The 14830-nt window shown below is 44.8% G+C and overlaps 1 protein-coding gene across 5 annotated transcripts in view; it reads left to right on the forward strand.

The window, feature by feature from the left end:
• Positions 1-12234, forward strand: part of epha3 (eph receptor A3) — a 120335-nt gene extending 108101 nt beyond the window's left edge. For 2 of the 5 annotated variants that reach the window (XM_086145554.1, XM_086145555.1), the window contains exons 16-18: positions 2427-2582; positions 8600-8720; positions 9739-12234. In XM_086145554.1, the coding sequence (XP_086001680.1) occupies positions 2427-2582; positions 8600-8681 (238 nt within the window). In that variant the 3' untranslated portion in view covers positions 8682-8720; positions 9739-12234. The remainder of the gene's footprint in view (positions 1-2426; positions 2583-8599; positions 8721-9738) is intronic. The other 3 variants (XM_086145551.1, XM_086145552.1, XM_086145556.1) reach the window with 2 other exon arrangements.
• The last annotated feature ends 2596 nt before the right edge of the window (positions 12235-14830 follow it).

The following is a 14830-nucleotide window of genomic DNA, read 5'->3' on the forward strand; positions in this document are numbered from 1 at the left end:
CATCTTTACCTGTCTCAGCTTGAGCCATCATCTCCTCTTTCCTCTTGATATACAACCCCTTTTTACCTTTATATATCAGAATGAGAATCAGAATACTTTATTGATCCCCCAGGGGGGAAATTGGTTTTCTTTGAAAGCAGCTCCTGCTACAGAGTCAAGCGGGGAAAGAACAGTAGAGATCAAAAGAAAATAAATAAAAATCAAGTTAAAGGCATGTAAAAATATATGTAATGTATATACGTATGTGTGTCTTTACAAGCACATGTATATGATTACATGTAGTAATTTTGCGTATAAGTAGGGGTTGTTATACACTAAAACATTTATTGCACATACATACATACATACATATAAATATATGATATATATATATATATATCACTATATCATATAAATATATATATAGTATGGCTCTCTGGTGAAGCTGTCTGGTTAACGGTTTGTTTTACATCAAAGCGAAGGTTGAACAAAAGGTTTGTAAAGATTATTTTATGTTGGCTGTATTTTTAGATGAGAAACTGAGGAGATGAGGCACATTTAGAAAAATAGTATTTGAAAATATTTCAAGATTAAAACATGTAAAATAGTCATTTCAATCATTTATTTGAGAACCGCCATGATTGTCCTTTAGATAAAGATCCAGTTTCTTTAAATATTGACAATAATGCAAAACGAATTTATATATATATAAAATCATTTGGCATGGGCTTCCTATTTCTGCGCGGGTTCTCCGAGTTCCTTCTGCAGTCCAAACACATGCAGGAGGTTCATTTGAGAGCCAGAATTGTCCGGATGTGTGAATGAGAGGGTGAATGGTTGCTTGGCAACCAGTCAAGGTTGAACCCACCTCTCGTCCAATGAGTGCTGGGTTATTCTCTAACAACCCCACAAATGAATAAATGAAAGAACTTCTATTGTTGTTTCTCTGTTCTTGTTTTAATTAAGCACCGAGTGCAACCGCTTTCCAATCCAGGATGTACTGACTATATTGTGCCCACCTGGCGTGCTTTGTAAACTATCCGATTTTTCCCTATTTTCTTCCTCAATGTAATCGAGTTTCGTGCGATCACAATTGAATTAAAACGCCGCGAGATGTTTATAAAGTGTCTGCTACCCTCAGGTTTTTCCCTCCCTCGAAGTGAACCTCTCCCATGGTTACGCCGCCCCGCCATCTTCCACAGCGCTCGATCAGCGCCGCGGCGACGCAGCCTTTCCTTCACCCCGCCTCTGTTGACTGAGTGCTTTAAAGCACAACACGGTTCTTTTAATTTGATTTGATGCAATTGAAACCATCAAGTGTAATCTAATATAATTTTGTTTTGGGCTTTTTTTCCTGCTGCAATTACCGCGGGAAACGGTAACGATGTTGGACAGAAACCGATTCCGCCTCCATCGGTGCATTTCCTTATATGTCAAATATATCAGGGGGGGACGATGTTGGCCGTTTTGGTTTCATTTCCCCGGCGTGTTTCAATCCTCAAACGCCAGCGCAGGTTTACCACCGTGAGACAAAGCAGAAGGTTCAGGGAGCTATCGAGAAGAAGTCGAGAATAGCCTCTCCGGAGCGCTGGGGCCGAATCCGGCGCTGAACTTCTCACCCCTTGAAGCGGCGCTGTTTGTTATGCAACCTGCAGAAAAATCGCTCTGATCGAATCAAATGAGGTACATCATAGAAACTATCGGACAATTATCTGATATGGAAATGCCAACCGGCTGCAAAGTAATTGCAAAGAAAATCAGCAAAGAGCCTCGAAGAATTCTAATAATAGAGCAAAGCCGGCGCAGAGCACACTCCTCTCCCACCAGCATCCGCACTTCCTCCTGGAGAGCTTCAGAGGGTTATTCTAAGCATCGCTTCAGCTTCTCTTGGCTGATCTGTGCGCTGGATGGGTTGCGCTCCCACAACCAGATGCTAAATATCAACACACACTCGATGCTTGAAGGTGCAGTCAGCATGAGATGGGTTTGAAAAGCCTTTGGTCATAAAAGTAGGGATTAGTTTGCGGCTTCTATTGTTATTTGTCTATTAGTGTTATTTTTTTTATAGAATATTATTTATCTGTTAGTATTAGGGCCGTCAGTGTGTTGTCCTGGACAACCCTCAGCCGGCAGGATTCTGCTGCATGTCGGACCATCTCTGCAGGCTTTCACAACGTAAATAAAAGTGATATTTACTGCACTTTGGGTTTTCAGAACAATACCGTGAGGTCCAAACGACCTATAAGCGATTAGCCTGCGGTCAACTTTAGGAAGTTGTTGGAGAATCACCTCACACTTTGAGCACACACACACTCCTTCAGTTTGTCTTCAGCATTTGCATGCAGCTTAATCAGGTGTGCAATGGAGATGGAGCTGCTGGTAGCACAAAGGGGTGAAATCCAGATTTCTTTGACTGAAAAGATATATTTACGTTTCCCCTCTGCCAGGCCGGCCAACCTGTTGCTGGATAGGAGCAGCTCAGAGGTTCCCTCCATGGGGACGATGGGCGACTGGATGGACGGGATGAGAACCCTGCCTTGCAAGGAGGCTTTCTCCGGGGTCAGCTACAGCTCCTGCGATACCCTGGCCAAGACCTCCACAGAGTAAGCCGAGCACACAAACACACATGGGACACTCTGCCTATTCATGTAAGCGGTGTGTTTACAGGGCCCCCATTCCTGTGGCAAAGCCTTACTGGGAATTTACAGAGTCCCTTGATGAAGAACACACACTCTTAGTAGTTGCTAAAGCTCTCATGGTAACTCATGGTGACAGGCGTTTCGCCACGCTCTTGATGTAGCGACTGCGACCGCAGAGGTAGAAGGTGAGGGCATGAAAAGGAGACGAGATAAATAGAGAAACAGAAATCCGGTTTCGAGGGCGAAGCAGGAGTTGTGAGCTCCACTGGGGAGATGGAACAAAAGGAAAAAAAAAAAAAAAACTATTCAGGGCTGGAATGAAGAGGGGATTTTTGACAAGTGAAAGGAGCAGCGAGGGGTTCTTGCGGGGAGCCAGTGCATGTTGTCAAATAGGCACGCCACTGCAATGCACAGAAACACCAAAATATATTCCAAAATATCTTGCGTATAATGCATTTTGAAGCTAAAGAAGTCCCCCGTGTTGGACCGGACGCTGGGGGAATCTGAGTGGGTTTAAAGGGAGAGGGAGTAAATCTGTGAATGAGGCAATGGTCACTTTGGTCACAATGGTCACCTTTTTTTCCTATTATACAGTATAATCTTAAATGTATGATTTGTTGCACTTGATTTTAGACTCATTTGTGCTGAGATTACGTACGTAAACGGACACATCCGGAACAAATGCTCCCCATGCATTCTTTACATTGCTAAGCAATGTATCCCCTAGAACAGGGGTGGGCAAACTACGGCCCGCAGGCCAGATCCGGCCCGTTGGTCTTTTTATCCGGCACGTCAAAGATTGGTATAGAATTCATACTTTATGTGAACGATTGGCTCAATGAACGTGGAAGCTCAAACAGGAGATTATTTAATTTTTGGAGCTAGTTGAGATCACTTGAGAATTTTCCTGAGCTGAATAATACAAATTGGCTTTGTGATTTAGCCTTTATGTCGACATACTGACAGACATGAATGACCTGGACATGAAGCTACAAGGGAAACACTGGCTTGTGCACGAAACGCAGGCAAACAGAGCCTTCAAAACCAAGCTGGTTTTGTTTTCAATGCAAATGTCAGACAATGTTTAGACAAATGTCAGACGAGTCTGATATGTACTGTTAACAAATGCGTATGTATGTATGTACCGTATCTTGTACTGACCCGGGACATCGGTCAAATTTTAAAAGTCAATGCGGCCCCTGAGCGAAAAAGCTTGCCCACCCCTGCACTAGAGGGCAGTGCAGAGTTCACTTCCAATTCACTTCCATGTTCCTAGACAATAACAAATATGGTGACGGCACAGGAGCTGGCGATTATTTCCATGCCGATAAAAGCGGCGGTCTGTTCAGATCACATAATTCTACTCCCAGATTCCACCGACTTTTGGTGCTTTGGCTTACCGTGCAGCACTGCCCCCCAGGATTTACGGTGGTACTGTGCCATTTGCCGCTTTTCTCTAAGGAATACAGGCTACATTTGTATTTAATGTTGAGCTTAGATTAGCCTTAAACCAATACGTTGCCATCACTCTTGTTAAAAACTCTGGTTTCTGCACGTTAGCATTTAATGAATGCTCCGGTCTGTTTAGCGCTGAGGGCTAGTAAGTTCTTAAAACACACTCGGCTTGTGGTTTAAACAGGAAAAGGAACACGAGTCCTCCCGTTGTAAGTGAAAAAGCCAAAACAGAAAATGTCCAAAAACACCACAGTCCAAATTACTGTTGGCAGCAGCGGCTGAACGCACGTCTCCCATTACAAATACCGTTCCGTGTTTACAACATCACTTGACACTTTCATTGGTTTAGGGGCATTTTTAATGAAAAATCGAGGATATTTATTGTAAAAATATCCATTCGGCGTTGATCCTCATATATCCCGACGTCCCTGCGCTCAACAATACGACAAACACAGTAAAAACCCAACGGCATGGCAATATATCTTTACTGTGACTGTATATATTTTATGATAACACCTAAATTATAACCCAAACAGAGAGCTCACTGCAGGGTTATGTTGTTCCTACATTAGTTACATCGGTGTTAGCAAGTTTTCCACTCTAAATGTCAGTCTTCCAGCATATATAGTTGCCACAAGAGTAAATTGTTCTCCTCCTACCAGAACGCTCTTGCTCTTTGGGGTCACCCAGCAATAAAAGGGCCTCCTAACGCCAGTATAGCTCTCTCAGGAGCACCTTTGGCACCATAGGAACTTTTTGCGGTTCCTAAGATCTTCTCATGATCCCGCACGTTTCTCGATGCAGTCGGACGGAACAGCAACCAGAGCCGTGGATCTCAACCCTAAGTACCAGTTTTGCTCCGGCTCCAAGGCAAGGTCTCCTTAAGGTTCCATAGGATCTTGTATGATGAAGCGCTTGGCAAGTACTCTTGCTATGTCCATTACTAGATACTTCTTGTGCCGTGCCATTTTTAAAAACGACCGTGATTACTGGTCAGATGGACAGAAGCAGCATGAAATGGAGTGCCGAAGAGGTCCAAGCCCTTCTGGTCTGCTGTGCCTCAGAGGGGTTTCCGGGGCTCACAGAGGAACATCAACGTTTTGGCCAAAATAGTCTGGAACAAGCTAACAGCTAACGGGGTTCTTCACACGATGAAGCACTGCGGGGAGAAGATAAAAACATTTCAACCCAGATGATAGTCCATGGTTAGTTATTATTCCACTGGCCAACACTGTGGTAGCTTCCGCCTTCATGTTGTCCGTATTGTCCCTCTCTTCTTCTTCACGGTGGTCTCTCAGAAAGCATCCATCTCTCTATCTCCATCTCTGTTCAAGGCTCGGCTTCTATTATTTGCCATGTCCTTAAAAATGTTTATTTTGTCGTCCTTTTTTCCCCTCAAATATTTAGATTTTCCACTCGAATCAAAGGTTTGTACCTCAGGGAGTTTAGAACGTGGACTCTGAGATCTCCTACAGACTTGAAATACGTGTTTACCAAACACTCCCATAAACTGCCAGACATGTGACAAACAAGCGGGAGTGTGTTTGCGTGTCCGCTGCCACAAACACACTCGAGAGCGTGCGCCGTTGCTTTAGCCCGATGTGACCTGGAAGCGAGAGGGACCTCGAATATCGAGGCATGCCGGATTTTCCCGGTCCTCACCGCTCGACTCGTGCCGTGAGAATAAATCAGACACTCTTGGGTGACAGTTACAGTTAAACTCGCACCGACAAATTTAGCTTTTCCACGCTTATGGACGGCCGCCAGATCGGATCCACTTCGTATTAATCCACCGAAGGGTGCGGCGGAGGCCAGCGGAGGCTACGCATCGCACAATATAGATTGTTTCCATTGATTCTCGCAGACTTAATCTGGTCTTTGATTTTAAGCGTGAGGCTCAGACGGCGCTCTGACCTCCGAGGAACTCTACTCATACTTGGCCGCAGCCTGCTGACTCATCCGCCGGCGTAATTGAACCCGCTTTTACAGCCAGGACAGGATGGATTGACCAGAAAATACCACATCATTTGTACCATCGTGCTCATCCGGATCCAGTGCGGTGGGGGTTCATGTCATTTTTGACCCCGGCAAGAAATACACGCCGCTCTGATTAAGTGAAAGTAATCCGCCGAGGGGGAAATGTCCGCTTTTAATTTTGATTTATGTAAAGAGTAATTCTGCGCCGAGCTCCGATGTGTAAAGCAAACAGGAGTCACACGTTCTCCTGGCAGCGGTGCCGTTTCCAGCTCTGCTCTTCGGATGCCAGCTGTCAGGAAGGCATCCTTGGATTTGAAGGAGCCGCACCGGTTTGTCTCGTGTTGCTCGAAGCTCCGACTTAAAAACACATAACCGTAAAAACCCCTTTGGCACTGCAGTTCCTCGAACCTTTTTCGGAACTAAGCCATTTCTTGGTGGCAGCAGAGGAACTCCTAGAACCGTCGTAGCTTCTTCTTTGAGGCAGAGTCCTTTTAGGGTTCCTTAACCTTAGAACACAAACGTTAAAATAAGTAGCACCATCACTAGCGTTGGGTATATTTTACCCAATACTGGATGAAATACAGTTTTCATCAATTCATAGATGGGCCGATGGGAGGTGGGAAACAAACATACAATTAATAACATCAGTGAGCTGCCTGAAGCTACCCAAGGACCCATAAAACTCAGACAATGACAACACAATGAAATCACATGACAAGAATTGTGTGGTTGAAAATCACCCGACGTTAGTGTTCTAGGGTTAAGAACTTGTTTAACGAAGGTACTTGTTGATTGAACTCCTAAACCAGACCCGTATCCAGATACTTCTTGCTTTGCAGTATTATTAAAAACGACCGTTCAGATGTTTCCTTGTGACAAAACAGATGTGGCAAGAAATGGACCGACCAAGAGGTCCGAGCTCTTCTGGCCTGCTGCGCGGCAGAGAGGTTTCGGTGGCTCGCAGAGGAACATCGAAGTTTTGGTCCAAAATAAGCCCTGACTTAATGGGGTTCTACACGATGCAAGGAGACGATAAAAACCCGGTTTATTATTCCATGTGGCAGCTTTCACCTCCATATTGTCCCAGTCATCTTCATCTTCTTCTGCGGTGGTTTGTGTTTGGGTGTGGAGCTGCTATGATCCCTCACTGCCCATGGGAGTCCACAGCTAGAAGGTTCCTCGGAAGGAGGTGGAGGCTACCTCCTGGAACCAAATTCAAGCAGGACAATTCTCAGCACTGAGATCTTGGAACTTCACCGTCCAAAAGCGGCTAATGTCTTTCCCCTTCGTTCATCACCGGTTACCCGGGATAATCCCCAGACCTTGCGCAATCTCCTGCCGACATCTGGGCGCTCAGTTTGGTGGGCAGAGTAGCGAGAACCCGCCCAGCTCAAGGTCTGGGGATCATCTGGAGAAACCACAAGACAAATGTCACCCCTTTCTTGTTGTTTGCGTGAGAAGGCCGTACCTTCTCCTCAGCGCGTCTCTGCGAATCTGCAAACTTCACCTCCAAAACAAACCAGATGGAAAGATAGCGCCGCGGGCAAGATGGGTTCGGCTCGACTTACGGGCCTAACTGCCTTTGCGTGAAGAGGAAAAGCCGCTGTAGTTTCAATTCTGAAGCAAATCACTTGAAATCCACGTTGGAAATTCTGCATGATAAAAAATACATCTATGTCCCCTTTCCTTTTCCCATGTTCCTAAGTTGACCCTTTCCGTATTTAATGATGCTGTTTTAAGGCAACTGCCCATGACTTGGTCTCGGTGGTAAATTACACCATGGCTCAGAACCGCTCGCCGGCCGCTGTCGTAATGCGTTTTATTTTTGCTTGTCTTTATTTTTTATTTTTCTTAAGACACGGGGGCCATGTTTGATTTATCGACAGTTCTTCTCACAAAGCCCGGGTTTTGCAGTCATTTAGGAACCAAACCAAAGACCCGCTAAACGTTTCACAAACAACATCCATCACAGATTGCAATGGCAATTCCACTTATTTTCATTAAGTTGTCCTTTTTTTTTAAGACTAACTATTGCCTGACGGGGGATGTCTTATTTTCGTATATTTTTCATGAGTATTTTCAAGCCGTGCAGTCGATGTAATTTCTTTATTTTTCTATTATATTGTGAATGTTGGAATAATGCTGATACACATGCATCTACACCTGAAGTAAACGGACCCAATTACAGACGTAACCACAGCGTACTTCCTTAAATGAATCAGCCAATCACAAAGGTGCAGCAAAAAGGAGGACGAAGGGTGAGGTTTTCCTGGTCTGTCGTCAAATATATGAAAGCTCAATATTTGAATAGGCCTTCAGGGAAATCAGTCTTTTGGAAATTAGCTCTGCAACCCTGAGTGCAGGATAAGCGGGATAGATAATGAATACATGAAAAAGTCATTTATGTGTGTCGATATATTTATTCTTTACTTGTTTAACGTGCAATGTTCCATCCATCTTAGTCGTGTAAACACATTCAAAGTCAATAAAAATGTATTGATGGCGTCCGCTGTCACGTCCTAACCTGCCTGGGCATGGCTCTGTCTCAGTAGAGTGGTTCTGACAGAGGTCCACGTCACGCCGGCCACTTGCCCAGAATGGGAACCATCCATGGGGATCACCACTCTCTAACGCCCAGACCCTTCCTCCCGCCTCCTCGGACCCTGGATGGTGGGTGGTGCCCGCTGGTTTTCCCCCCCGGAGCCGCAATCCAATTCCACAAACTGCTGACGGACTTTCACTTCTGACTTTCAAAAAGGGATAGTTAATCCCGGTTTCGTAGCTCGCAAACTCAATTGTCCCCGAATGGAGCCATCGGGAGATTCGGTTTCCTCCAATGCAAACTTATTCCTATTTTGCCATTCATGGTTAATTACCAATGGCACTTTATTACCGATTAACTATCCCTTTACGTCGTAGCACGGAGTGAAGCGATGTCTACTCATGTGTCCACCTTCTTGGGCTGCCTCGCTAACTCCATGTTCTGCTTCAATAATGCTCTTCTCATTAATCCCCTTGTTTGTAACACACTAAAAAACAAAAAGAAAGTACAGCCGTGATGCCGTCGTTCCGTCTTCCACTTTCCCGCTTCTACTAATACGTTTGTGTTCTGAATGACTCTTACTTATGTATTGATTGTATGTTTTGTTTTTTCTGTGACGTCTCGATCCGCCCGACGTATGGCAGGGCCTCGACAAATGTCCCGCGACGGTTAAAATGCATTTGTGATAAAATTCACGGATAATAAGTGAATAGCTTCATTTCAGCCTGTGACACGGAAGCCCCCGATACTCCGCTTTTATATTTATATTAACATATATGTATATTCTTGCCATTTAAGGGTAAATCGGCGCAATGGAAAGCGGCGGATATCACCTACCATTGTTTCCTCCAGTGACAGACTCTTAATAGCAACTGTCAGTGTAATGGCGCGGGCCCGTCTCGCTGTTTGTTCGTAGTGGAGAGCGGAGGCGGCACCGGCGAATCCTTCCCGGAGACGCGGCTGCAACCGTGGCCTTCTGGGAAACGCAGTCCATCGCGATTGGCAGCCGGTGGCGTTTATTGTCACGGGGGTGTCACATCCGTCATGACTAATGCACACTTTCTATCCTCTTTTCTCTCCTCCCATTCCCTCTCTCTGTCATGTCCCTCCTCTTCCCTCACCCTCTTGCCCTTTCCTTCCCACCAGGGACTTAAAAAAGCTTGGAGTGACAATTGTAGGACCACAGAAGAAGATTGTGAGCAGCCTCAAAGCCCTAGAATCTCACACCAAGAACGGCCCGGTACCTGTTTAACAGACGAAATCAATAAATGAGAACCACCAGAGACCTTTTCTGCTGGTCTGACTTAACAGATTGTGGGAGCTAATTGCTTGCTAATACAGTGACTGTGTATCCGTACTAAAGATGGAAGGAGGAAGACGGAGGAACGATGGGAAGACGTGTCAAGTGAGAGACTTTTTTTTTTTGCTTGTTTGGCTCTGAGATGCAGCACGACGGTCTCGACGGAGGAAAAAGGGAAGAGTCCGATCGGGCTCCGACCTGCCGTCCTTCCACGCCCAAGTTGAAATGCCTTACAGACAAATCGGTGGGAGGGGGCGGGGCTGGGGACGGGGGGGCAGAGGGTGGGGGTTCAGACGCGAGCCGCCTCCAGGAGACCCGGTCAGGGTTCTGCGGGTCGGGGTTGGACTGAGGATCGGACGGAAACGCACAGCTCCAGCTCTCTGCTCGTGGTGCTCTGTTTACAGCCGACTGAGGACGGGCGCGCTCAGAGTCTCCTCCCGCCATACCTGACCACCGCCTGTGGGATATAAAAAAAAACAAAACTAAAAAAAAAACGAAAGGCCGTGGATCGGGCGACGTACCTGCAGCAGCCTAAACCCCGCGTGGCTCTTTGCTTGGACTAACGACGTCTCGAGGCACGAGATCCTGTATAACTACCTACATTCACTGTCTCCTTCCATGTGAGGCCTGGGCTGGTATAACCCTGTGGAAACACCTAGACAATAACTCCTGTAAGCTCTAACCTAATAGCATTTGCATACAGTAGACATGTCACATAAAAGCAATAATTATGATAATCAGTTTAATAGTCGCGTTGTATGCAAAGCCATGAGATGTGCAATGGGTTTAACAATGTGCTTTGAAGGTGCAGAGGCCATAACACACACACACACACACACACACACACACACACACACACACACACACACAGCTACCCTGACCCGACGGCCTCGCGTGAAATCTCAGGATGTGCGCGTTCAAGAACGGCGTAAAGCAGGACCGGGGACGCGGCGTGCAGGTTCAGGAGGAGGAAGAGCGAAGGTTAAATCAGGCCTCTTTTTATTTCAGATGTTTAATAGGAGTGTGTTTGCACTCCTGCTTCTTCTGCTTCTTCTTTTTCTTCTTCTTCAGGGAGGACAACTGTTACGGTTGTAGTCCCTTTTTCTTCGGGCTAAATTGTCAATCCGTTCACAAACATACACACAAACGCCACGGCGGATCGTGAAATCAATGCCGAGATAAGAAAGCTGGCGATGTGTTCGATGCAAAAGGCGAGTGTATGTGTGTGTGTGTGTGTGTGTGTGTGTGTGTGCGTGTGTGTGTGTGTGTGTGTGTGTGTGTGTGTCGGCATTCGTGCACAAAGACAAGAGAAACAAATGGTTCCCCAACTCAAGGACGTCCGCGCAACCGCTGGTTAAAAACACTCCTTCCTTTTTTCCAAGGTCGGCGCCTGAGCACGTTCCCCAGGACGGGATTTCCTGAAGGCACCGTAGATCTTTGGTGGGATCCGGAAGGTCACGTGTAAAGATGCTGGTCTCGTGCTTCCACCGTTGTTGGAGCGTCCCCCACCCACCCACCCTCGGCACTTCGTAGACCATATTTGAGCACTTTCCGTGGGGCGCAGAATCGCCCCGGTTGCAGACTGAACTTATTTAACGTACATGGGCGTTGGTGCTTTTGGGAAAACCCTGTTCCCGTGGAGCGTGTCGGCCGGTCCTCGCCTCCTCCCCCACCGTCCCGAAGCCGCCGCCACCGCAACGGCGAGCACGGTCCGATTAGCATGTACATACTGTAAAACCGACGTGCAGATAGCAACTAGCCCTGCAGATCTCACCCGCAACATGGCCATCCCTCCTTTGTACAAAAGTTTTGTATGTATAAAAAGAATAAATAAAATGAAAAAAAATCTAAAAAAATTTTAAAAAATTGTGCAACAATTTTAATAAAAAAAGGAGACAAGAAATCATCTGTATTATATTTTATCTTATTTTGAATTGTGTGTCAGCTTTGTTTTTATTTTCTACAATAAAAACACAATTGTGATGACATTATTATTTATTTGTTAACATTATACAGCACAATGATGTTTTTGTTTTTTTTTTCTTTTTTTTTTTAGCATACAGTAAATTATATGTCAGTGTCGTCTGTGTTTTTTTGGGGTTTTATTCGTCTGAATTTATAAAACTGAGACATCCCAGAGAGCAATACTGTCATGCATCCTGTATTCAGCCCCCTCTCCTCTTTTTTTTTTTTTCCTTCCTGTCTTGAGACCGGCCCGCGTGTTTTGTGTGAGAGTTTACGTGTTCAATTGTAGATGGCCTTGTCAACTAATGTAAAAGGATTTGTAGTGGAAAACATTTATATTTTTATAATAAATATTCTCAAAATATTTTCCAGAAAAATGGACGATGTTAGAGGGGTTCATGTGTTTTCTTTTTTTTTTTTTTTCCTAGTTTGATAATCACGGTTGAGGGAAGATGGAAGGCTTTGGAGTTTCTTGGATTATCACGGTCATCTTCATGATATTACACCTTCTGATTTCAAATCTTGGTTTTGTCTTTAAGCGCCGATAAATATTGGCGGTGCAGAAGTTCGCGCTTCCACCTCGCAGCAAGAAGGTCCCTGGTTGGATTCCCTCAGGTGGCCATGATTTGTGGAGTCTCTATGTTCTCGCCAGGTCTGCATGGTTCTCTGGATTCCTCCTACAGTCCAAAAATGTGCAAGAGGTTTACTGGAGACAATAAGCATTAAAGATTCAAGACAGAGTGCAACAAAATTTTGAGATAGTGTGTCTCAGGTCCAGCAAAATTAAAAACACGACATGAACCAACCTTAAAAGTGTGGATGCAACAAATCAGTACAACAATAGCGGCATCTCTGGGTTTGAGCTATAAGATGAAAAAAATACAAGATAAAAAATACAAAAAATAATGTCTCGTAGAATAAATAGAAAAATATGTTGAAGAAAAAAGTGAAAAAAATACAAAGGAAAAGTGAAAAGTGGGGAAAAAAGTGTTTTTTGCACTGTACTGTTCATAAATTGTCCAGACGTGTGAGTGAGGGTGAATTGTACGAGTCCAAATGACATGCAAATAATAAAGTGAATAATCCTGAAAGAGGAAGTGACTTGCAGCCACTTGAGGGGAACAAAAGCGTCTCACTATGAATGCTCCTCTGCTCAAGTGTGTGTGTGTGTGTGTGTGTGTGTGTGTGTGTGTGTGTGCGCGTGTGTGTGTGTGTCTGCGTCTGCCAAACACGTTTTCATTTGTGACAAGACCATTTTCCCGTCGGCTCCTTCATCCAGAAACACAAAGCAGTGACGGATCCTTAGTGTGCTTATCCACCGATTTTCATGGGAGGCTCAGTTAGCGAGAAAATAATTTAAAATATAGATGTACGTAATAGAAATCTCACGATCCAGCTGTTCATTGTAAATAATAGAAATAAATCATATACAGCTGTAGTAAAATATACATGAAAAAAAACGGCAACATGTTAAAAAATTAATTCAGTATATAGTTACAATTATTACGAACGTTACTATTAATAAATGACTGCAGTCATTACAATAACAATTATATTTATTATTGAACATGAACAATAATAATTATTATTATTGTCATCATTATTATGATTTTAATAAATCATTGTCATTGTGAATAATATAATAATAATGACAATAATAATCTTCTTCTTCTTCTTCTTCTTCTTTCGGCTTTTCCCGTTAGGGGTCGCCACAGCGAGTCAACTTTCTCCATCTAACCCTATTCTCTGTATCTTCCTCTCTCACACCAGCTACTTTCATATCCTCTCTCACTACGTCCATAAATCTTCTCTTTGGTCTTCCTCGAGACCTCTTGCCTGGCAGCTCCAATTCCAGCATCCGTCTACCAATATATTCACTATCTCTTCTCTGTACATGACCGAACCATCTCAGTCTGGCTTCTCTGACCTTCTCTCCAAAACATCGAACATGTGCCGTCCCTCTGATAGATTCATTCCTGATCCTATCCATCCTGGTCACTCCCAAAGAGAACCTCAACATCTTCATCTCTGCAACCTCTAGTTCTGCCTGCTGTCTTTTGGTCATTGTAACAGTTTCTAGTCCATACATCATCGCTGGTCTCACCACTGTCTTGTACACCTTTCCTTTTATTCTGGCCGATAGTCTTCTATCACATAGTACCCCTGACACTTTTCTCCACCCATTCCAACCTGCTTGGACCCGTCTCTTCACCTCTTTTCCGCACTCTCCGTTGCTCTGGACTGTTGACCCTAAGTACCTGAAATCCTCCAGCTTCTTGATCTCCATTCCCTGTAGCCTCACCGCTCCACCCGAGTTCCTCTCATTCACACACATATATTCTGTCTTGCTGCGACTAACTTTCATTCCTCTCCTTTCCAGAGCATACCTCCACCTCTCTAGATTTTCCTCTACCTGTTGTCTGCTCTCACTACAGATCACAATGTCATCCGCAAACATCATGGTCCATGGGGATTCCTGTCTAACTTCATCTGTCAGCCTATCCATCACCATTGCAAACAGGAAGGGGCTCAGTGCTGATCCCTGATGGAGTCCCACCTCCACCTTGAACTTCTCTGTTACCCCTACAGCACACCGTACCAGTGTCTCACAGCTAGCATACATGTCCTGCACCAGTCCAACATACTTCTCTGCCACTCCAGACTTCCTCATACAATACCAGAGCTCCTCTCTTGGCACCCTGTCATATGCTTTTTCTAGGTCTACAAAAACGCAGTGCAACTCCCTCTGGCCTTCTCTGTACTTTTCTATTAGCATTCTCAACGCAAATACTGCATCTGTAGTACTCTTCCTAGGCATGAAGCCATACTGCTGTTCACAAATGCTGACTTCTGCTCTCAGTCTAGTTTCCACTACTCTTTCCCATAACTTCATTGTATGGCTCATCAACTTTATCCCTCTGTAGTTGCCACAATTCTGCACATCCCCTTTATTCTTAAAAATAGGCACCATCA

Source organism: Fistularia commersonii, chromosome 4, assembly GCF_037954325.1.
Source record: "Fistularia commersonii isolate RoL2024-O1a breed Wild chromosome 4, RoL_Fcom_v1.0, whole genome shotgun sequence".
In the NCBI taxonomy this organism is placed as follows: Eukaryota; Metazoa; Chordata; class Actinopteri; order Syngnathiformes; family Fistulariidae; genus Fistularia; species Fistularia commersonii.